The following is a 25161-nucleotide window of genomic DNA, read 5'->3' as shown; positions in this document are numbered from 1 at the left end:
CATAATGGTATCTTGATAAAAAAGGGTATCGATTTCAATCAAAAATATGAAAATGTCTAGGTGAGCCCATATTTTGACTGGTACTGTATAGTGGTTAAATAAAAAATACATGAGTCACAGGTACCATAAATTGAGAAGTTGGGAGTTCTTTTAAAGTGTCAAGGTAAAAAAAAATCTTATTCGGACCAATCATGAGGTGTTTGAAAGACAGAAGCAGCCAAGGCTGTCGGTAAGTGCAGCAACAAAGGTTTTTCAGGTACTCTATGCATATATAGGACACAAGCTTTTGTAATCTTTTGCTATTAAATAAATTTTACTCTTAAACAGACATAAAAGTTTTACTCTTCTATTAACCATCTACAAGGCAAAGGAAACAAAGCTAAATAACTATACTCTAACTACAGTACTTTACTTGGCTTGACTATCAATACTGGTTAACATTTAACACACAAGCAGCAGCAGAAGGCACAGAAAACAGGGCAACATTAGAACTTGAGCCTCACATAAACTAATAAAACTAGAAAACAAGCACCACTTGCTAATGCTAAATTAAATTATTCTAGCTGCCGTCAGGTGTCTTACTTGACGAACTGGATAGCTGGACAGCAGAGGCAAATTAGGCTTCAAAAATCACGCAATGTTGCAAGATGTAGTACCTATTTTATAACTTTGTCACTTTTATATTAAATACAAATTCATCCTGTTAAGAATTAACAATTTCACGCTAAGCACTTTCATGTGCTGCTAGAAAAAGAAGTGTGTTCAAGCAAATTTCGCGCTATGAAGACAGGTCCCTTGACCAATACATTTTTCAGGGACCCAGTTCTTCAATATAAAACCTTAAATTGGCTGGACTGCAATTCGTTTCATGCATTACTCTCATGTTTAACAATGTTTAAAAAAAGAAATAAATGTGTGTTTTTGCCATTGTGAGCATAAGACTGGAAAACTGTGAGATGTAGATTATGTAACATGAATAACTTCATGTTTTTACATTATGACACTAATCTTGTTTGTGCTTGTTCACGATTGGCCCTTGCCTGCCCCTACTGAAACATACTGCATCAGAAATATTTTTATTTCTGTTATTTGTGAAGATGTGCGATTAAATATTTTCCATGACCATCAGTACAAACAACGCATGGCAAGTAAATTAAAAAATTTTCTTTTTTGGGTGGAGACTTCTTTTAACATTAGATTTTGCTCTTTAAATGTTTTTGGACTTGGTCATTGCATCAAAAGGTCTTCTACTTGACCAGAATTTAGAGAGAACAGTGTTAAGGCCACAGAACTAAATCAAAAAACTTTATATATTTAATGTAGGCAAGACCACATTTTTAAGTATTTACACTTGTATTAAAATTGCCTGTGATGTTAGTTCTTCTCCAAAATAAGGTACTGACGCATAAAAATCAAAATGTCCCCAGTATTCAGGTTTCAGTGCCTACACAATAGTCTGATACACTAACATTTAATTACTAAAAAACTGCATGCTTGCTGCATAGAATCAAAACCTACACCTTCAAGTTAAGTTGCCTTAGAAGAAAACAAATGCCCAGAGCTCTAATTAAACACTCCCCAGTGAAGCAGCTTGTTATGACTTACAAAGAAGCTCTTTGCTTCAATGCACTATGGGTCATGATTGCTGTGTGACATGATGCACACAGGAGTATGCTCTGCTGCAAATAAAGCATCTTGGGACAGAAGCTCTGCAGCAAGAACAGTCAAGAACATCAACCCAAAACTACTGAGACACCATTTATATGAAAATGGTATTTCAAGCACAGAGGTGTACATAAATAGGTACTTCAGCTGCACATTTAAGGTGGTCCATGCGTGAGCATGCTAAAGGAGGAAGGATCCATTATGATACATTTAAAACTGACTTGGTTCTCAAGTTTGATCTTTCTCCCTTAGGCAACAGTTCCGTTCAGGTACTTTTCGCAGACTTAATGAACCCTCTTGAACATATCAGTCATGAGCTTCAGTTAAGCTTTACATTTTAACTTAAATTATGTACGAGATACCTCTGGTAGCCTGTGTTTTTTAGCATTAAACAGTGGATATACAATTGTTCTACAGTATGCTTATTCATAATAATGTTAAATTTAGTACAACTACAGGAGAACAACAATTATTCGTATAGCCTATTTTCATTCAAAAGTGTAACTCTAAGTGCTTTAAGAATAGTAACAGAAAAAAATAAAATAAAATTAGAAAATCCAGAGATAGAAATGGAAGGATTAGTAACAGAAGTGAAAGTAACTTAAATTACAATTAAACAGTCAAATATCCCAAGGCCAGCCTTATCGATTATGTGACCCAATGAGATCATTATGGACTGATGATTATTTGAACCAGAGAATCAATAAAATATACTACTGTTATTAAAAACAAAACAATCCATTTGCTAACTTATGTATTGGTATAAAGTGTTAAAACTACACTTACAAGTATGTCTTTCTTGCTTTCTGTTTTGCAAACTCTCTCCTAATATTCCTTAGGTTTTTTGCATCTTCATATACTAAGAATGAAATTACAAGGCTGTTCAATCTACCTTGAAATATGATTGATCTCATGTTAAGATCAATCAATCCTATTATCACCGCCTCCAAAAGCTCCTTATCCCTGATGTTACTTTGACTGAAAATTGTCAAAAAAATATGGTCAGTCATAAAAAAAAAAATTAAAATCTAGTAGCTTTTCCATTCAAAACAAGTAACTCCAGGATTTTCAAAGACTAAGAAATATTAAGGACTGGCAAAATACCCGCGCTTCGCAGTGGCGAAGTACTGCCTTAAAATTTTTATTAAGAAGAAAAGTAAACCTTTTTAAACTGAGGGAAAATATACCAATAATTATTTGTTAAGGATCTCTTAGTATACCATGTTGTCAGTTCGGCCCTCCGGTTGTAATATGATCAAGCTGTGCACTGAGCTTACTCTTGAGCATGCAATGTACAGTTGGCCACGTGAAAAGCAATCTTGCCTCAAATCTCACAGCTTGGATTGCTGCCGTCATAATCGGTTTGAGTTTCATGGTTTGTGTTAATTACATCAGTATTTGCAGGACTTGTTGTGTTGAAGTGACATTTGGCATCTGTCAAGCGTTGTAAGCATACAACCAGTGTGAACTTCAACTTCAACTGTGAATCTAAGATGTTTAAGAGGCATTGGCGGTTGTCCAAAGGTTTAAAATATTTGGCCATTTCAGTACACTTGAAAGCGACAACCGAACAATTCAGTGGCAGCCATCAACTCACATGCAGAAGCATAGGTGAGTGAAGTGCTTAAGCATTTCGCTCTTATAGTGCTCCTGTGTAGTATAATTATCTCCTGTACCGTCATCAGTCCACACCTTGAACCTGTCCCAGTCATTCAATACATAAGACACAATGTCCCTCTGGATATCAAGAGTGAGCCTGATATGGCTGTGCAATATGTAACACAGAGAATGAAAAAGGCAGGCGCCATCTCCGGGCATTGAAACCACTCGGTAAGTGACAGTTCTTTGATCGATGGTGATCACCTCGATAGACATGTTAATGGGGGTACGGTTGGAACGATAAAGGAAATGGGTACCTAACAATGTAAACCAAGTATAAAATACCTATACAATAACTATAATCATAATAAACGAACAATAAAACAGCAGAGAAGCCGTGGATTGATTAAATAAAAAGGCTGCAGTTATCAGCAGGGAGACGTGAATACCGTGGCGAAGCAAAGAATGGAATGAAGAGACCGGAGTGACGGACGGCCTTATATAGGCAGGCAGCCAGCCAACAACATGGGAGGCGTAGGGATGTTGGGCCCAACACCGCCTCACACGGCAACCGAGCTGCAGGCTATGGACGTATATATAAGCAAGTAGGATTCAGTTAGCGTTGGGAACCCGCGTACCAAATTTCTCGAAGATGGGCCCATAGGTAACAAAGACCGTTGGAAAATTCAATATGGCGGCCGACAGTGTCTTCATACCACCGAAATAAGTATGTATATCGGTTTCAGTTAGCGCAGGAAAGCTGCCTACCAAATTTTGTGAAGATGGGGCCATAAATCAGAAAGTTTAACATGGCGGACGTTGTCGACCGTTATGACTGTTACACGTAGAATTTCGAAATTAAACCTGCTTAACTTTTGTAAGTAACCTGTAAGCAATGAGCCTGCCAAATTTCAGCCTTCTACCTACACAGGAGTTTGGAGAATTAGTGATGAGTCAGTCAGTCAGTCAGTGAGGGCTTTGCCCTTTTTTTAGTATAGAAGAATAATTAGCTCTACAGACCTGGCAAATATGTCATCCTGGATATGCTTATCAGTTAGCTTGTTGACAGACCTGCTTTTTGGTGGAAGGAAAATTGTAAAAATGGGAAGAATCTGGAAACAGAAGAGAAAGTGTGTTTCAGATCTTAGAAGCCAATGTGATTTTAATCTACCTACACTGTTTTTGCTAGGAGATAGTAGAGCAATGAACTTTATAGTTAAAAAAGCATAATTTTTTTTCTCTACCCCATTCCCCATTCTTTTCAAGATTGGATTCCTTATTTTTCAAAGTTGAAAGTGGCAACTCAAGCACAAGGCCCACTCTGGGTGCAGGGCCTCATCTGGTCAAAGAGGTTCACCTGGCCTGAAATGAACGCTGCTTCAATCCATAAACAGAAGTGAAGACCCGATAATTATGCCATAGCATTATAAAAACAAAGATGTATCAGCCTATAAAATACAAAGTTTCACAACTGCATGAAGTTTTCTTCCAACTTTACACAACACAGGTTGCAGCTAACAGCAAATTAAAAGTGAAAATTACCTTACAGCCATTTTATTTTAACTGTAGAGGGTGCTCTCAAACAAATTTTTATATTGTCACACTTGAGTCACAGATTTGCACAGAAACAGAGGAGGTTGTAGAGACAAGAACTTTATTCAAACACTGCAAACAAACATTTGTCAATTTTAAAAGTTTAAATGTGCTCCTTGACAGGAACAGAGAATGTCTGAGAGAGACAGAGAGAAAAGCAAACAATTCCAAAACTGTCAGGTGCTGTTCAGGCTTTTAAGTATGCGAAGTACCATACGGAAAGCTTATCGCAACACAGCCACAAGTAGCCCAGCAAGTAAGGTAAGGGAGCAATGTGAAGGTAGTCTGTCAGCGTTTTTAGGAGGGGTTTTCCCAGGAGCTCTGTATCCTCTAGGGGTGCAATCAGCCCCCAGCTCACACCCCCTCCCTCAGCTTTATTCACATTTTCGTGAATCAAGCGACTCTCCAAACCAAGTTCAAACAGGCATGACATGACATCGGCATTAACATGTTCAGAGCCAGGTCGATGCCGGACTATAAAACTGTAAGGTTGCAAACCCAAAATCCATCTCATGAGACAAGAGTTCATATCTTTCTGACGGTATAACCATTGAAGTGGAGCGTGATCAGTCACTAATGTGAAATTTCGACCCCATAAGTAATAACGAAGCACTTCCACAGTCCATTTAATCGCCAAGCATTCTTTCTCAATAGTCGAATAATTGTGTTCCCTAGGAAGCAATTTTCTACTTAAATGTGTGATAGGGTGCTCTTCCCCATCAAAACCTGGGAGAGGACGGCACCTACACCAAATGCACTTGCGTCCATCTGTAGAACAAAATCCTTAGAGAAGTTGGGATTCCACAAAACCGGATAGGAAGAAGTTTTCAAATCACAAAAGGAACGTTCACAAATTTCTGTCCATAAAATAGGGTGGTTTTTCCTGACTCTAGTAAGTTCTGAAAGAGGAGCAGCCCTATTTGCAAAGTCAGGGATAAATCTTCTGTAATAACCAGGAAGCCCAAGAAAAGCACGTACCTGTTTCTGCATTTTTGGACGGGGGTAAGCAAACATCTCTTCCACTTTTCTAAACTGTGGCCAAAGTAAACCCCAGTCCATGGAATAACCCAAATAATGAGTCTCAGACATACCCAATTTATATTTCTTAGTGTTAGCTGCCAAGCCAACCTGTCTCAAGTATTCAAGGACAGCCTGAAGACATTTTAAATGCGTATGCCAATCATTGCTGAAAATCACGACATTATCGAGGTATCCCCAGGAACATTCAGAATGAGGACGCAAAATCTGATCCATCATATGCTGGAAAGTTAGAGGTGCCCCAAACGGGAGTCTCATAAATTCATAAAGTCCGTCAGTAGTCGCAAATGCTGTTTTCTCTCAACTGCCAGCCTCAAGAGGCACCTGCCAGTAACCTATTGAGATATAGTGTGGACATATAGGACGCCAGACCCAGTTTTTCCAACAGTTTGTCAACACGGGCACTGGATAAGCATCAAATTTAGAGACTGAAATCGATACAGAAGCAAACCGAACCGTATTGCTTTGGGACTAATACGACCGGACTACACCAATTACTTTTACTTTCACAAATTACACCCAATGCCAGCATCTTCTTGACTTCCTCACGCACAATATTGCGTCGCTCTTCCGGGATCCGAAACGGCCACATCTGCACCCAAACACTGGGTTCAGTACTGATTTTGTGTTCAGCAAGATTAGTCACGCCTGACAAGTCCGAAAAAACATCAGTGTTCCGTTCAATCAAAGATACCAATTCTGTCTTTTGCAAGTCAGTCAAATCGTCACCAATAGCAACTTTGGTCTGTGAGACAGCAGCCAAGGAAGTGTAAACACCTTGCAGGTCATGCCACTCCAAGACATTAACGTGTAAAATCTGGAATGGTTTGTGCCGGCCTGGTATTCTAGCCTTGCAATTCACCGGTCCCATACACTCCTCAATAATGGCAGGGCCCTGCCATTTAGCTAGGAATTTGTGAGGGTCAGACAGAATCAGTACCAGAACACGATCACCAGGTTTGAATTCACGGAGCTTACAGCGATAGAAGGTAGAATTTCTAAGCTATCTTGCAACGAAATTACCCGATCTGCAAAGCTTGGCCATGAGCTGTTGTCTCGATTCCTATCCGTTCTTCTCGAACAACATCCAAGATGCCTCGTGGGCGTCTGCCAAACAACAACTAGAAAGGACGCAAGCCAGTGGATGCCAGCAGCGATTCCCGCACCTCAAACATAACAAAAGGCAGGACAGAGTACCAAGATGTCAGATCATCATGAGCGACTCGCCTGATCATCTGTTTTAAAGTCTTGTTAAATTGTTCAGTCAAACCGTTCATCTGTGGATAGTAAATTACTTAATTACTTAATAGCAAGGCTGTCACACAATTGTTTCATGACGCAAGAAGTAAATGGTGTACCCTAATCAGTTAAAATTTCTCTAGGGATGCCAATACGAGTAAAAATCTTGCACAGAGCTTTGGCAACTGTGGAGGAATTGGCCTTTTTCAAAGCAGCCACTTCTGGATATTGTGTTGCATAGTCAACCAACACCAGCATATATTGATACCAGTTTTTACTCTTAGGAAGAGGACCTACAATATCTAATCCCACCTGTTGAAAGGGGACTTCTAGAATAGGCATAGGACAAAATGGAGCCCGAGGAGGTTTATAAGTGGAGACGATCTGGCAATCAGGACATGAAGTACAGAATCGCTCAACATCTTTTCCCATATTCAGCCTATAAAATCGTTTTGATAACTGATCTCTGGTCTTATCAGCCCCCAGATGCCCTCCCAAGATCTGAGAGTGGGCTAACTGCAAAAAAATGTCCCTATGTACTTCAGGTACAACTACAGTGTTCTCCCTAGCGTCTTTTAGCCAGGCGCTCCACCCGGCTATTTAGTTCAGTGCACAGCTGTCATCTCGCATGACATTGTGAGATGACAGCCGCAGATCTGCAGGCACAGGCAGATCTAATGATCTGCAGAGATGGCAAGGGATGAGCGGGCGGGTGGGCAAATACTGCTAAAGCTAATAGCGGGTGTCGAGGCAGAGCAGAGTTCACAAGCAAAGATTATAGAGAGGTGGGGTTTCGACAGCGGGCTGTACATGTTAATAGCGGGGGTGTAGCAGCTTAATACAGTTGCAAGGAGTATGGATTGGAGGGCGGGCGAGAGGGGGCTGTACATGCTAATAGCGGGAGAGAAGCGGCAGTTCACAAGCAAAGAGGATGTGGAGGTGGGCGGGCAACAGGAGGTCTGATAAAATAAAATAAAAAAAAAAAGTCTAGTGAAACCAGCCTGTTAGATATCAGAAAAAAGGCGTCAGGAAGTGATATCTCTGTTCTCAGCGTCAGCGCAGTCTGTATAGTGCGGCTGAGCGTACAGCAGCTCTCTTCTTGTAAAGTACATAGCAAACCAATATATACACATACAGTTGTTTAAGCATTAGGTGTGTTCTGTGTGCAAAAATCCTTGTAGCACTCACTGTGGTTCCTGTTTAAAGTGACCCCATTTGCCGTTCTTATATTTGCTCATATTTGGAACTGCGTCTATATTGCAAAAAGTGTGCAGAAACCCTTGCAGCACACACTGTGTCCTGAGCAAAAGTTTTGTCACTGAATTGCTGAGCGTTTTGTATGGAAGCGTATTAGGGCCACAGTGAAGAAAAAAAAAAATACAGACAAAGTGAAGAAAAAAAAACTATATGTCAAGAATAAAGTTGAGATGTTGACTTTATTCTCGACATTTCCACATTAATCTTGACGCTTATGACGAGAATAAAGTCGACATGTTGCTACATAATTTATGACGGGGGTTTGAGAAAATCTAGTAAATTAAACATTCATTTTAAGATGAAGTTTAGTTTATGGTGTTCTACTTTAATGACAAACTATGAGAATAAAGTCAACATGTCGAATTTAATCTTGGCGAGAAACAGCGAGAATAATGTAGAAATGTCAAGAATAAAGTGGAAATGTCGAGAATGCGTACCTGCTGTAGTGCAAGTGTGAAATGAAAAGGCTCTCCCTACCACTACCACTCCCTACCACTCAAAAGTCTTAATGTTGGTAAAAATGCACATTACACCTCTGAAAGAATAATGCAAGAGCTGCTGGATGTCTTAGCATCAGAAATAAAATCTAACATACTGAAAAATATACACACAAAAGCTTTTCAGTATTGTGTGATGAAACCACAGATAACTCAGATGTAAAACAATTAATTAATTACATTAAATATGTTTGCCAGGTCACTAAAGAGGTCAGAGTTAGTTTTGTATCAACCCGCAATATGATTGACTGCATAGCGGAGACTATACACAACACACTGAGTGAGACTATGGTGACTCTAGGCTTGAAAACTGCTAATCTGGTTGGACTAGGGTCAGACTGAGCGGCTGTTATGATTGGGAAATAGAAAGGTGTGGCAAAACTGCTTAGAGATAAAACATCTGGACTCTTGGTCAACTGCCACTGTGTAAAAACACCGATTGGCCCTTGCAAGTGCCCAAGCAGCTGCTGATGTACCTTATTTAACAAAACTAAACATCTTAAGGCAGCTGTTCTATTTCTTCCAAAATTCTTCAGTTAGGATGGCTGGTTTAACGGGAACTCAGAATATTCTGAACATTCCCCAGATTAAGCTGAAAATGGCCAGTGACACTAGATGGCTGTCTGGTGACTTTGCAGTACAGTCACTAAGACAGTGTACGAGTGATTTCCTTGGAGGGCCCAGATCCTGGGAACTTTGATTATGGGAAAGCTTCAGACAACTGGGCCTCTAGGAAGAAAAGAAGAATGAATATTTAACTCAAGACACCTTCTGCATATGCAAGTTGGCTTTGAAGAATATTTTAAAATTTTTCTTCATTAGGTTTCCTATAGTTTTTTTCAATGTTTTTATTTTTCTTCCCGATAGCGACAATACTTGTGCCTGTTGGTTTATGTCGTAACAATTATTACCTAAAATTTTTGTTAGGGTTGCAGGATCCTGAATTGGATACTTCTTACATTTAATAAAAATATTCTTTCACAAGTGTCAAACCTTAAAAAAGAAGTCATATTGAGCTTTGGAAAATAATTGATAATAATTAACTAATAAAAAAAGTGCACATTTAACTTTTCCACACCACCAAATTTCCCCGTCCTGCCCCACCCGGCTACTTTTTCTTTCCACCTGGCTTGAAAACATTTCTGGGGAGAACACTAAACTAGTTGTTCAATAAATTCCCCCATTAAATGATCTGAAATCACTCTGAAAAGGCAGCCGTTTTTATCTAGAAAGTGCAGGGTTTTTAAGCCCCCAGATTCACTCTCTTGGTAATAAGAGTCACTAGCTGAGCAAGCATGTTTAAATGCATATTCTAATGAGCTATCAGCATGCTGCAAGTGCATAAAATCAGACTGCTCGCTAGTGCTTGGTTTGTGTTCGTAGGCATTTGCAAGTTAAGAAGTAGTAAATGGGCCAGCCAGCCACTCTGGGAAATTGGGGGTGTCTCCCTCGGTCTTGCTGTAGAGATCGCATCCCTGACCACCACCAGTTCTTCTTCCTCCCCCCTGCTAAGCTTGACAGGGGACTCAATGACAAGTACCCAACATTCAGTATTTAGTCTAGGAAAAAGGGCATTCCTTCTGCCTACCAGCAAGGGCCAGGGGCAGGAGTACGAAACAGCAAACCAAACTTTAAAGTGACGACCCTTATAAGTCAAAGGAAGAAGCAATGTCCGATAGTCTTTAACATCTCCATGTATACAATGTATCTTTACAGTCTCAGTGTTACTAAGGTATCCGTCATCAAGACAGTCCCATCTGACAACACATAGGTCACTGCCCGAGTCCAATAATGCCAAGATCTCGTGGCCCCTCAACTTCAATGAGATCAATAACCCATCCTTTTTTTCTGACAAATAAGGAATACAGGAGCAACAAACCTCGGCCAATCCAATTTCCATTGATTGAGCAGGAGATAGGCGACATTCCCTCACCAAGTGACCGGGTTGATCACACAGGAAACGACTTTGTTCAGCATCACTGCCAAAATATTTGCGGTGATGCCCACGGCCTCCTCCTCTCTTCCCAGATACAGGCACCACATCAACAACTGGATTACCCGGAGGCCTTTCTGATGATATCAGATTGTCAGGTCTTGAAGCCCGCTGATTTTCCAACCTCTGTTCAAAGTGACGATCCTTCCCTGGGCGATCTCTCATAGGCTGTAAAACAGCATAAGGAGCAGCAAATTCACCGCTTTTTCACCAAATAGTCGGAGAACCCCCCCAGGCGTTTAGCCAAGATCGTCAATGACTCAATATTATGACAAAGAAACTCATCCCGGAGAACTGCAGGTATCCCAGCCAGCAGTATATTTATGACAACTTTGTCCACTACAAATTCCATCTCTTCTCCCTCAAACCAGCAATGTACTTTATTAATCAAATCTTGTATCTGCGCACGGATGGGACCGTCCATGTTCAGTCCCCAATCATTAAGTGCAAAACCTTTAGCCAAAAAGGCTTGTTTAAAACAACCTGCCACTTCAGGAAATCATAATCGGCAAGTTTATCGCGAGGCACATTCTGTAAGGCAAGTAAGGCATCCCCAGATAAAAAAGGGGTGACGATAACAGCCCAGTTTAATTTGTCCCATCCCAACAAAGTCGCCACATGCTCAAAAACTAAAAGAAACATTTTGGACACATCTTCATCAGCACATCCTTAGAATTATCAGAAAGAGCAGGAATTGGATCATCCTCTGGGTCGTGAGGAAGCGGAACATTCTGAGCGATTTGAAATAACTCCTCGGCATCCACCTGTGCAACCACTTCTGGTACCACTTGTCACGCATGAGTCACAGATTTGCACAGGAACAGATGAGGTTGTAGAGACAAGAACTTTATTCAAACACTGCAAACAAACATTTGTCTCTTTTAAAAGCTTAAACGTGCTCCTTGACAGGAGCAGAGAATGTCTGAGAGTGAGAGAGAGAGAGAAAAGCAATCAATCAGTTTCAAAACTAGCAGGTGCTGTTCACCCGGAAAGCTTATCACGCGACAGCCGCAAGTAGCCTAGCAAGTAAGGTAAGGGAGCAAGGTGAAGGTAGTCTGTCAGTGTTTTTAGGAGGGGTTTTTCCGGGAGCGCCTGTATCCTCTAGGGGTGCGATCAGCCCCCCAGCTCACAATATATATATATATATTACATATACCACTTTTACAGTAGCTTCCATGTACAGTCCATTAGTTCGAGGCTAATAGATTTCCTGTGAGACTAGTAATTGTTTTTTTAACAGTCTATTGAATACTAAAATCTTTCAATGAAAGTGCTATGAAAGTTGCTGTGCTATATGCACTTTGTGGGGAAAAAAATCAATTTGTTAGGTGACACAACAAAACTACCAAAGCAAAGGACAAAGCCTGAGGCTTACTTACGCAGATGTGCTGAGAAAGCACCAATGAGATTTATCTTTTCATTTTATTCTTACTGTACAGCTACTAATATTCTCATTTGGTGGTCAGTTTCAGCAACTTAACTGGTGCAGGTAGATGCTTTATCCCTGCAACTTTACTTGTTGTGCATGCAGGTTTCCTTTCAAGAGTATAACTGTTCCACTTCTAGGAATGCTTCTGCTATTACTAGTGGCACTCATGAAGCTTATTATGTAGTGGTGACACTAATCTAGTTTTGAAAGATTGTGTGACTAATTTATCATTGGTCATTCCATGTCAAATCAACCAATGGCCAACACACTTCAGACTCAAAAAATTCTGGAAAAATTACCAGGTGTACCCATGTTAGTCAGGAGACACCCTATAAACTTTTTTGATATAAGATTAATACTTCTAAGATACAGCCAGTTTACCGAGGGGAGGGGTGTTTATTTTATCCGGCATCATGTTTTCATCAAATTTCACAAGTCCATAGCACAAGAACTAAACCACCGAGCAGGCTCAGACTTTGCACACTAGTACATTAATTGATATAGTATATGACAACATTAAAACATTTGGTATAGATCACTTAGCATGGTCAAAGCATTCCCTTGAAACTGACCGACATTTTATTTTGAATTTTTAGCTTAGCAATGTTTACGCCTCAGAAACGCATATTTGTAACCAAAACAGACTTTTTATTTTTTTTTTCTTTATTCAGATAACTATATAGACTTTCTGAAAAAGCAATAAACAGAAAAGTAACTGTATATCAGAGTTTGAACAGTAGACCTCTCAAAACAAAAAAATCATTTTGGATTTCATTTTCAGAGCACCCTAATGGCATGTGGGAACGTGCAAATAATTTAAAAAAAATATTTTTCATTTATTTTACATTGTCCCTTCTTTCTTAAAACACAAACATTTTTCTAATGCAAATCTTTCATGTTTATTTCCTATCCTAAACATAGATTGAATGTGCCATGTGTCAATAATGGTAATTATTTAATTTTCAATCAGTAAATAATCAAAAATGTCAAATGTTTTTTCATATCAAATGACAACATCCAATCTCATGTTGCTGAACACAGAATACAATTCTCCGTGGCCAAAAGAGTACCTTGTACTCAAGAACACCACTGTTACATCTCTAAGTCAGCCAGGAGTCTCGTGAAGACAGTCAACTGACTGTCCTAATATTCACCACTGAAGCAGCAGCTGAGATCCTGCCCTCTCACAATCACACTCCTGATGGGTCAAATGCATCCCTAACATTAGACCAATGTCCTGCTGCAGGCTATGCTGGGTGCATGTATGATGAAAAATGTTGGATTGGTGTAATTCGTGACAAGAGTGAAGTGGAATCACACATCCCAATATGTTTCATGCATCCAAACTATCCTACACAGTCTTTCCATTGGCCACCTAGAGACGATATTTGTTGGGTGCCATTACAGTATGTCAGTGCACTGCTTAGTGCAACTACAATGGTCAGTGGGAGGCAGTACCAGCTTGATCTCATAGACAAAGATGTCCTACGCTCTGCACTTCAATTGAAACAGAAATGAAATGGGTCACATTCCTGCTGCTGCAATACCAAAATGTTAACATTTCTTTATAACTAGCATTGTATTTAATGATAAATCAAGCAGCTGTTGTTCATGTGTTATGCTTAATGTGTCTTTGGGAATTTATTTTTTTCCATTAATCCTATACCCAAGTTAGTGATGAAGAACTTGATGATTGTAAAGTACTTTATCCTGTTGCTTTTAAATATACTTGTATGCTTTGTAAACTACCATCTACTTCATGAAGGGTGATATATAAAATGAAGACTGATTTATTAAAAAGACAAATGCTTGTCAGAATGTTCATCTATAAAAGAGGTTAAATGTTGTAAATAGGAGAAAAGCAACTGCCACAAGGGAGAAAAACCTTTACCACATATATGGTTTAATATCTTGTAAAGTATTTTTTCTTGCTTTTTTCTATGATGCATTTGGGTATGTTTTCAACATCATGTTAGGATGTACATACACAAATTATTTTACATTCCTGTTCTTAGTACTGATAAATAACATGTACATGAATCACTTACCCTACTCTGCCAGTGAGGCTGGTGTGGACGTGCTGCTGAAACTCAGGATATTTAGAAGCAAGATAAGCAAAGTCTGGAGGCTTGTCTTTATACCGGTTCCTTGGATGCATCGACTTGTTAAGAGCCATTCTGAAAGGTGAAAAATAGTAAACATAAGACTGAATTTGCAACTACAAGAACACAAGATTACTATTCACCCTGTTTTCAAAGGAAAAATTCTCTCAAATATTAACATTGTATATTCTATACATTACCTTTATGTACAAGAGGGAAACCAATGTTTTTAATGTTTAAAAATTGATTTTCAATATTTTCTAGGTTTTTAATGATGCTTTTCAAATGAGAATCACTGGCTCTTGTTAGCACCATGCAAACAGAATAGCAACTGTCTACACAGGACCTTTAAAACAAAGACACTCAACAACATACATTATGTACCTAAAAACTGTCTTACATGTTTTCATATATTTAAATGTAAGCAAATGTAAATGTTATTTTTCTCACTAATGTCTTGTATTAACTTTTACTTGTAAATGTGCAAAATAAAGCAGGAAAAGAAAAATGTATTTAAATAAAATTTTATTTCTACTTGATTGAAGCAGAACACTGTAGTTGTAGAAATTTTGAAACTAGGAACATTTAGATGTTTTCTCAATTTATGCAAAGTGTGTCCTGAAATGCACTGGCAACATATCCAGCACAGGTTTCTGCCTTTTGCCTAGCACTGAATTAAAAGGGTTCAGACTGAACATTTTACAAGTGATACTGCCACTGAGGTGCCATAAAGATAAGGAAGAAGAATACTAATGATATACAGTATACGTTTGAGGTTAAATGGAGAAAAATGCAAAATCTAAACAAAGGCATTAATCCAAGTATTTTATATAAAATATTTGATAGATGAATAAAAAAATCTGCACAGTCCAACCTGCTGCAAGAACTACAATTGGCTCTGTAGAAATCATGTTTTTTTTGCATTTTATAATATCATGTAATTAAAAAAGTGCTCAAAGAGGCTTTTGGTGGCTGAAAAAGCGTTCATAGACTCTAAGTTCCGACTCAAAGAGATGTGAAAAATTGCATTTTTGTGCTGCTATAATTGTATAATTGTAATTTTTCACAGAAGTGCCCAGTGGAGAGTTAAAATGTTTGTTGAAGTTTCAACTGAAGAGTGTCGGGTACAAATGGCCAGGACGACTAACAAGTCACTGTGGTGCTTTGCCAATTAACTTACACTGTCAGAAAAATAATCTACAGACAATGCCATCCATCCATCCATCCATCCATTTCCTAACCCGCTGAATCCGAATACAGGGTCACGGGGGTCTGCTGGAGCCAATCCCAGCCAACACAGGGCACAAGGCAGGAACCAATCCTGGGCAGGGTGCCAACCCACAGCAGGCCACACACAAACACACCCACACACCAAGCACACGCTTGGGCAAATTTAGAATTGCCAATCCACCTAACCTGCATGTCTTTGGATTGCGGGAGGAAACCGGAGCACCTGGAGGAAACCCACACAGACACGGGGAGAACATGCAAACTCCACGCAGGGAGGACCCGGGAAGCGAACCCGGGTCTCCTAACTGCGAGGCAGCAGCGCTACTACTGCGCCACCATGCCGCCCACAGACAATGCCACACAAGGTTTTTTTTTTTTGTGTCTAACGTAGATGCTTAGTATATGTTTGTTTGAGGTATAAAAAACAACTCACAGAGCCATAATTAGGAAGCTGCTTTCATCTTCTATTCCTCTTTAACAAGTTAAGCAAGTTTTTGCTTTACCTGCTTGAATTTTTGCTTGTATGGTTACAAAGTGACTAACTTATCTGTATCACTTCACATCACAGGAGAAACATGTTGGTGTGGGAGAGATTTACACAAGCAGCTTGTATTGGGGATTAGATTTGCCATCAGAAGCTGCTATCTGAAGCATAAAAAAAAGAAGAAAAACAAAATATGCAAACTGAAATAACATCAATTGATAACAATGATCATAAAGAATGTTTCTCTGCTCATAAAAATTATTCAATGCTTTATATATCTTTTCCCAATTTAAAAAAATTGTACAACGTGCTCTATTCGGGTTATCTCAATGAAAATTTACCTTCACTCATATACTCAGCAAAAACAGAAACGTCCTCTGACTTTCAACTGTTTTTACTTTCAGTAAACTTAATGTGTAAATATTTGTATGAACACTAAAAGAGTCAACACCATAAGACATAAACTAAAAATGTTTCACAATGTGTCCCTGAATGAAGGGAGGCTCAAAATCAAAAGTACCAGTCAGTATCAGGTGTGGCCACCAGCTGCTTGAAGTACAGCAGTGCATCTCCTCCTCATGGACTGGACCAGATTTGTCAGTTCTTGCTGTGAGATGTTACCCCACTCTTCCACCAAGGCACCTGCAAGTTCCTGGACATTTCTTGGGGGAATGGCCCTAGCCCTCACCCTGCGATCCAACAGGTACCAGACGTGCTCAATTCCTTCGACGATAAACACGAATCCGTCCATCACCCCTGGTGAGACAAAACCGTGACTCATCAGTGAAGAGCACTTTTTGCCACTCCTGTCTGGTCCAGCGAAGGTGGGTTTGTGCCCATAGGCGGCGTTGTTGCTGGTGATGTCTGGTAAGGACCTGCCTTACAACAGGCCTACAAGCCCTCAGTCCAGCCTCTCTCAGCCTATTGCGGACAGTCTGAGCACTGATGGAGGGATTGTGTGTTCCTGGTGTGACTTGGGCAGTTGTTGTGGCCATCCTGTACCTGTCACGCAGGTGTGATATTCGGATGTACCGATCCTGTGCAGGTGTTGTTACACGTGGTCTTCCACTGCGAGGATGATCAGCTGTCCTTCCTGTCTCCCTGTAGCGCTGTCTTAGACATCTCACAGTGCGGACATGGCAATTTATTGCCCTAGCCACATCAGCAGTCCTAATGCCTCCCGCACGTTCACGCAGATGAGCAGGGACCCTGGGCATCTTTCTTTGGGTGTTTTTCACAGTCGGTAGACAAGTCTCTTCAGTGTCCTGCGTTTTTAGAACTGTGACCTTAAATGCCTACTTTCTGTAAGCTGTTAAGGTCTTAACGACCATTCCACAGGTGCATGTTAATTAATTGATTATGGTTAATTGAACATGCATGGAAAACATTGTTTAAACCCTTTACAATGAAGATCTGTAAAGTTATTTGGATTTTTAAAACATTATTGTTGAAATACACAGTCCTGAATAAGGGACGTTTCTTTTTTTGCTGAGTATATATTTCTCTGAAGAACAAGTGTTCCAAATTTCAAATTGGTCCACTGGCAGCCAAGTTGTTTAATGTGGACACAAATTATGCCAACACAGCAAGGAAGAAATCACACTATTTTAAATGAAACTGAAAATAACATTAATAAGCAGCAAAGTGATTTTTGTTTGGTAGCACTGGATTTTTAGCTTCATCTCAGCTAAGACCACAAGTTCAGATCTTGGAATGGATTGGAAATAAAAGTATATTTAAATCTAGGACAAATGTATGTCCTTCAGCAGGGAAAACAAGCAGCTTTAAGTGAGCAAATTCAGATTTAGATATCATAATTAAAGTTGCACTGATATATTGCTATGATTTTTCATGTTATACTTTTAAACGATTAACTATCTTTTCTGTTTAATATAAAAGCGTTGTAGGCACTATAGGGGTAATTACAGTGTTATTTTTACTCAAGAAAACTGATAGCTGAATTGAAAATTCAAAAAATCTTAAGGCAAAAAAGATGAAATGCCACTTTCATGTTTTCCAAAATGAATAATGTATATATCAGTATCTGAGAAAAATGGGACCTGGAACGCCATAATTCTTATGGAAATGTTTTTTTTTTTATAAATGTAATTGTGGAAACAGGCTGAGGGAATATATATATATATATATATTTAAAAGAAAAAAAAAACTTCACTGGAAAAACTTTTTGTAACTAGTGTGAAACTATGTTTGAAATCACTTTCTCAAGAAAATGTCTTTTAAAGTCACCCCACACCTGTGTAGGATTTCCTTTCCACATCCCCGAAGACATGCATATTAAATTAATTGGCACTTTCAAATCGCCCCCTGTGTGAGTGTGGATGTATGAGTTAGAAGTCGTGCAATAGATTGGTGCATTGTCCAGGGCTACTTCCTGCCTTGTACTATATGGTGCTGGGATGGGCTCTAGACTCTGCAACTCTAAATCGGATTAAGCAGATTTGACAACATCATGATACATTTTAGAATTTAATTTGTGTTTTAAATTTACCTGCCTTTTCTGCTGGTACACCTCTCATTCAAAAGAAGTTAAATGCATTCGAATGTTAAAACATGTTACACATGTTGAACAACTACACATTACAAAAGCTGAACTGAATACGTGCATTGAAAAGTTGCATCATGTTTGTTGCATTATAATTTGAATTAACAGCAGCACCTCCTCTTTTTGTAACAAGCTCTTATTTTAAAGGCAACAATTAACATTTGATTATACATTCTACATGCAACTATTTTTAATGCCTAGACAAACGCTGCTATGTAAAGATCAGTATAATTTTTTTTTATTGCACCTGCACATTACATGCTGAGATTTAAAGTAATCATACATTTTAATTTCCTATTTCTCTTGAAGGTACATTATTACCCAAACTGCATATTCTTCTTTCCGTGTTTAATACGCACATCAGACACAAGAAAGTTTAAAGCGGTTTTCAAACTGAAGTTAGTGTCAATCATCTAAAATGTATTTTATTATTTTCCATTTTAGCATCTACATTACACTTCAATTAAAAGGAATTCAATTATTCCCTGCTATAATTTTTTGTTTAGTAAAACCCTGATGGTGACCAAGTGCGGTTTTTCTACTGTTCTCCCTACTTTACGACTACGTTGAATCATTCAGTATATTTATTTCTCTTAAAAATAAATTTTGACTCTAAACTAGATACTACACAACCAACAGTTCATTAACTACCACTCAACACCGAGTGTTCGCATCGGTGTCACTTCAACACCAAAAAAGCCAAGTTCAAAAGATTCGCCTCAAAATGAAGAAACTGAAAACAATCTTAGAATCTAGAATAAAACTGTATAACATTATTTAAGAGGTCCAAAACGACACTCTTCTAACACTTAAAAAAAAATATCCAGACCTCTGGGAAGCAAAATCATCAGGCTCGACGTTCGTAGGGCCAAAAAGCTCCATGCCAAACCTCTCGAATACCTAGGCAAACACTAGTTCACCCGCTTCTGTACTTTCGGCTCTAGAGTTTAACATTAATCTGTCTATATTTAGAAAGAAATTCCAAAGTAGCGAACGACAGGCTAAAATTACAGAAACACACCTGCAAGACACAAATCGTTCACCAAACGTCTCAAAGTAGCCCACGAGTCCCGGGGGCGTGTGCGCGTCAACTTTTCGTCAGCATGTACGACAAGACGCAAAAAGTGATCATGTGCTACAACACGCAGGCGCGTCCTACTCCTGAGTGAGGTCATCTCTTGGCGTCAGTGGCTGGCGGGGGGAGGGTCGTGCCTTGAAAGTTAATTTGGTGATTGATGGTTGCAATTATCTTGGGAAACTACCTTTTCAACTTTAATTTTCATAAAATGCATCCAAGCAAATGTTAATTGTGTTTTTGTGCCAGAATTCAAATACAGAAGTGACGCTAATGTTACGTCTGATAAATCGTTCTGGAGCAATAAATGGCAGACGTCTTTTGCTTTCAGGCATCACGGCTGAATTGTAGCAAACGGTGAAGACAGAAGGGTAGGGCTGAGGGTGAAGTTCGAGATTCAGCTCAGGAAATGATTATAGGTTGAAAGAATTGGTGCTGCAGAAAAAGGACGAGCACATATAATTTTTTTGATATAATTCAGCAGTGGGTAGTGACTAGGCACAAATAGATTCAGACGTGAAGAATTTGGTGTGCAAGATGTGGGATGTTTACTATGTTATGGAATTAAAGAGATCAATGAAAGAATTAAGAATAATGTTGGGAACCGGAAAATTGTTTTTAAAAAGGGTTCTTTTTTCAGAGCGTATCTAATTTAAAAGAATCAGCCAACCATAAAATAAATTAGCAAAATAGTACGTTTCAGTATAATATACATTGTCCATTGCACAGTGTATGGGGGAAACACAAGATTTAACACAGCAGGAAGGTGAAGCAGTGAGTGGCTTGTGTGTTACCATCACATATTGGTAAAAGAACTGGGCAACTGACATACATCTTTCTAATGATGGGTGGTTTGTAGCTGTAATACTTGTAAAAAGATTCTTTTGAGGAAGGTAAATAGGGCTGATAGTACTGGATCTGCCAAAATGATGGAAGTACTGGTAGTAACTCCAAAGCACAGTTTTATTGGTTGGTGGTAAATTAGAACAGAATTGACACAACAGAGGGGACAGGATGGTGCAAATGCAGTGTCCCATTTACCTCAAGATGGATGTCAATGTCACAACCAAGCTGACAACCTTCCAGTAAAACACTCAGAAAACCAATATGGACACATCCAGGATAACCATTGTTGTGCTTGCTCCATTGGAATAAACAGAAGTTGATAACACATTATGTGGTATTGTGCATATCCAAACACCATAGCAATATGTCCAGAGACAGAAGCTGGACAGTACTGTGTGTACGAATGATTTAATGAGACTCAAATAGGCAGAAGTACTAACAATCAGTATAATACTAAAGCTTTCACTAAAGTTTACAGTGTACATCACTATTTTGGATTGAAGATACAATGTGAAGTCAGACAAATTCTGACCTGACAGACCAGCCCCATGTTTTGAAGTTGGAAATCTGACTTAAGGGGTTATTCCAGTTGAAAATTCTGACAAGGAACTTGGAAATTCCGACTTATCATTGCAAATGGAACACAATAAAAGTCAGAAGCCAGAATTCAATAGCCACAACAGAATTAAGCTGGTTAGATGCTATGTTTTCTAACAAGGAAGGAACATATGCTTGCAATTTTTGAGGAAGTCTTTCAATAATGTTGAATGAAGAGCTAGTGCATAAAGTGTCCATTCCCTTTCTGTTGTTGACATACAGTGCAGTGAAAAATTATTTTTGCTTATTCATAAAACTTAATTTTTTCTGATCTCCAAAGAAATTTATCATAATGCAAAAGACAATCTGGGTAAGCACAACAGTTTTTAAATTATAACTTGATTTATTGAAGTAAAAAAGTTCAGTAACACCTGTATCACCCATGTGACACAATCTTGCTCCCTTATTCACTCAATCAACCAATGAACCAAATTTAAATGATAACAAGTTAAACTAGACTGGATACCTCCAAGACTGATTCCTGCCAGCCCTATTGAGTCTAAACATCATTTAAATTGAACCCGAGATCTCGAGAAGCAGCACACAATTCTTTGATCAAGAGACATTCCAGAAGAAGTGAGAAAGTAAGTTACTGAAATGTATCAGATGGTAAAGGGTTACAAAGTAATTTCTAAAACCATGGAACTCCAGTGAACCACTGTGAGAGCCTTTATATCCAAATGGAGAAAATCTGGACAATGGTAAATTTGCCTAGAAGTGAATTGCCTAACAAAATTATTCCAAGAGTGCATTGAAACCTTATTCAATAAGCCACAGAATAACCCATACTAATATATTAAAGAAACTCCTGGTCTCCCTTGTTCAGCTAATGGTTCAACCATTTGAAATACACTGGTCAAAAATGGTATCAAAGGGAGAGTTGCTTAGTTGAAGAACACTGCTAAACAATAGGAGGCTCATCTAACATTTGCCAAAAAAATCTTGATTAGCCCTAAAATGTTCAGTATAACGTTCTGTGGACTGACAAATCAAAAGTAGAACGTTTTGGAAGATAGAGGTCCCATTACATCTGGTGTAAAGTTAACAAAGCTTTCCACAAGAAGAACGTAATACCCACAGTCCAACATTTTGGTGGTCTTGTGATGGTGTGGGGATGCTTTGCTGCTTCAGACCCCGAGCGACTTGCCATAATTAAGGTAAGCATGAATTCAGCTCTCTACCAGAAAATACTAAAGGAAAATGTCTCATCATCAGTCCATGTGATCCAAAGCTTAAGCTCAATTGCTTTATGCAGCAGGACTACGATCCAAACCACAACAGCAAGTCCTCCTTTGAATGGCTGAGGAAAGTAAAACAAAACTTGAACTCCATTGAGATGTTGTCGTGGGACCTTAAATAGGCAATTGAAAACCCTCTTATGTGGCTAAAGTAAAACAATTCTGTAGGAAAGACAAGGCCAAAATTTCTCCACAGTGATTACAAAGATTGATCTCCTGTTACTAGAAATGTTTGATTGCAGTTTTTGCTACTAAAGGTGGCACAACCAAGTATTAGGGGAGCAATTAGTTTTTCATATGGGTGATTGGTGTGTTACTTAGCGTTTGGGGAACATTTTCCTTTAATAAATCAAATGATCTTTATAAAAATAGCTTGTTGTGTTTATTCAGGATGTATTTTGTATTATAATAAATTTGTTTGGAGATCAAAAATAAGTATTATGAATTACAAAAACTGAGGAAATCAGGAAATAGGCAAATTCTTTTTCATGATACTGTATATCAGATTCATTATTTTGTCACAGCAAATAACACTGTAGCTTGTAATTTGTATTTTACTAATTCTTTAATAACTTGTCACTGAAATTTATCAGGCACACTATGTAATCACAGCGACCTCCAGACATCTCTCTGATAATGTCAGGACAAAATACAATACATCAAACATTTCTTTTATATAAGAAAAAGATTCAGATGTAAAAATTTAAGGTCAGTAAGATGACTTTCTAATTAACACTCTGTAAGCCAAATTTGTCTTCCCAAGGCAGCTGCTTCTTAATTAAAATAAGAGGAAAAAGCAGAGTTGTGGACGTGCTAATGTGAAACGTATTCAATGAATTATGCATGAATTTGACAGAATCTCTTTAAAGAGACAGCAGCACATTTGCTCTCTGTAGTGAGTGAGTGACTAAATGGGTTCAAAGGTTAGTATGCATTCAAAAGTTCATTGCTAGTGGAAAGTGATTAAAACATAGTGAAGTGTTTACCACTGTAATACTTTGCCCTTCAATCTGTAATATGTAGACACCCTTCTAAACCAGTGTACTACAATGTAAGTGGATATTTATGGTGCTAGAATGAATTGTTACACAGAATATGTGTTAGTGGATGAAAGTACTAGTTCATGTGTTTCTTGTCTATATAGGAAAGTCAGCCTAGTTAATTTTATTGGAATTGTGCCATTATGTATGTGTGTTACCTGGACATAATTTTGTGTTTAAGATTTTTATTGTTAAAATGATTCAATGTCATTCTAATTTTCCAAGTGTTCTGATTATTTAACCTGTCATTTACACACTAACGGTCTGAGCTTATCTTGGCAGCATTAACCACATTCCATCACAGATCACAATGATGCATATACACTTAAACCAGGGCAATTCAGAGTCATAAATTAACCTAACACATGTCTCTGAAACATATCCCCCAGACGCTGGGACAATGTAAAAATGTCATACAGATTGTGACCATGTCTGGGAATTCAAGTCAAATTTGCTGGAGGCATAAGGCAGCATGGCACCCTCAGGGCTCCACTTGCCTTATGACCAAATGTATATACAGTGTCACTTTGATAACTCACTGTCAAAACTAGCTTCTGAGTAGCTTCCCAATACCATTGTCACCCAACAAGTAGGTATAGAAGACAAGACAGCTCTACATAGCAGGGTAATAGATATTTACATTGAGCTTCAAGAAATGTTTAATGCCTTTTAAAGGGTTTTGTATCATTCCTCAGACTTAACCTTACCTAGAAGCAAATATATAACTTTCTTAAAATTATCTTATTTTATTTTATACCATATTATGAATTTTAAGTGTGACAGTGCAGGCATCCTTTCAAATTAATTTAAACAGGTAATCAATTATTTCACATATAGAAAAATCCATCAACAAATTATACAAATTGTATAAATAATGTGTTGTGCAGGTACAGATTGATGAATTCTTTAATATTATGATTTGCTTTTCAGTTAATGTAAACATTTAGGTTAATGACATTTTCTGTTTACATGGAATTGTGTGTAAAATATTGCACACCACTACAGAAAACAATCCTGATTTCACGAATATAACATTCTATACTCCATCTATGTACAGTATATGAGTAGCTTGTGGCAAATCATATAGTGATAAAACTTCACTAGTCCCTGATTCTATTTTGGAGTGGACTTATCTTCTTTGTGACATTTGTGTGTTCCTACAATCCTCAAGCAAGTTTCCTCTGATAGGCTATTTAGGCATTGGGGTAAGGTTTCTAATGTTCTTTTTTGACATTCCTTCATTAAGTAGTTTATTTCTTTAATATGTGTCGACATTGGAAACTGCTCAGTGTAATCAACTAAAAATAATAAACAATCCTCTTAAATATATTATATTAGTTCCACTACATTTAACTTTTTCACTGAACGATTCTTTATCTCTCTCTGTAATCCTACTAATAAACACTACCATATAAGCATGGTACCAGCATCAGGTATGCTCCAAGCTATTCATTTGTAGTAAGTAATACATTGTTTTCCGAGTTATTGTCATATGATTAAGGATCAGAGGCCCTCATCACCAGTGCTGCTTCCGGGTAAATACTTTGTATACAATTATGTTTGTAAATAAAAGTTTTACTCTGAACTTGCTTACTTTCCTGTATGATAAATTTCTTCAGTTTTTTTGTAGTTGACGTGTAATTCTAAACAGAGAACTAATCATCCTCTAGTGTCTC

The 25161-nt window shown here is 38.3% G+C and overlaps 1 protein-coding gene across 3 annotated transcripts in view; it reads right to left on the bottom strand.

Annotated features, from left to right (window-relative positions):
- Window positions 1-25161, bottom strand: part of mettl16 (methyltransferase like 16) — a 117749-nt gene that overhangs the window by 83044 nt on the left and 9544 nt on the right. Inside the window, exons 1-2 of one of the 3 annotated variants that reach the window (XM_039756935.1) lie at window positions 19711-19832; window positions 14359-14487 (exon numbers count right to left, since the gene is read on the bottom strand). In XM_039756935.1, coding sequence (XP_039612869.1) covers window positions 14359-14486 — 128 coding nt within the window. In that variant the 5' untranslated portion in view covers window position 14487; window positions 19711-19832. Of the gene's footprint in view, window positions 1-14358; window positions 14488-19518; window positions 19667-19710; window positions 19833-25161 lie in introns of those variants that run through there. The other 2 variants (XM_039756934.1, XM_039756936.1) reach the window with 2 other exon arrangements.

Source organism: Polypterus senegalus, chromosome 6 (genome assembly GCF_016835505.1).
Source record: "Polypterus senegalus isolate Bchr_013 chromosome 6, ASM1683550v1, whole genome shotgun sequence".
Lineage (NCBI taxonomy): Eukaryota > Metazoa > Chordata > Cladistia > Polypteriformes > Polypteridae > Polypterus > Polypterus senegalus.
This window is presented reverse-complemented; position numbering and strand designations above follow the sequence as displayed.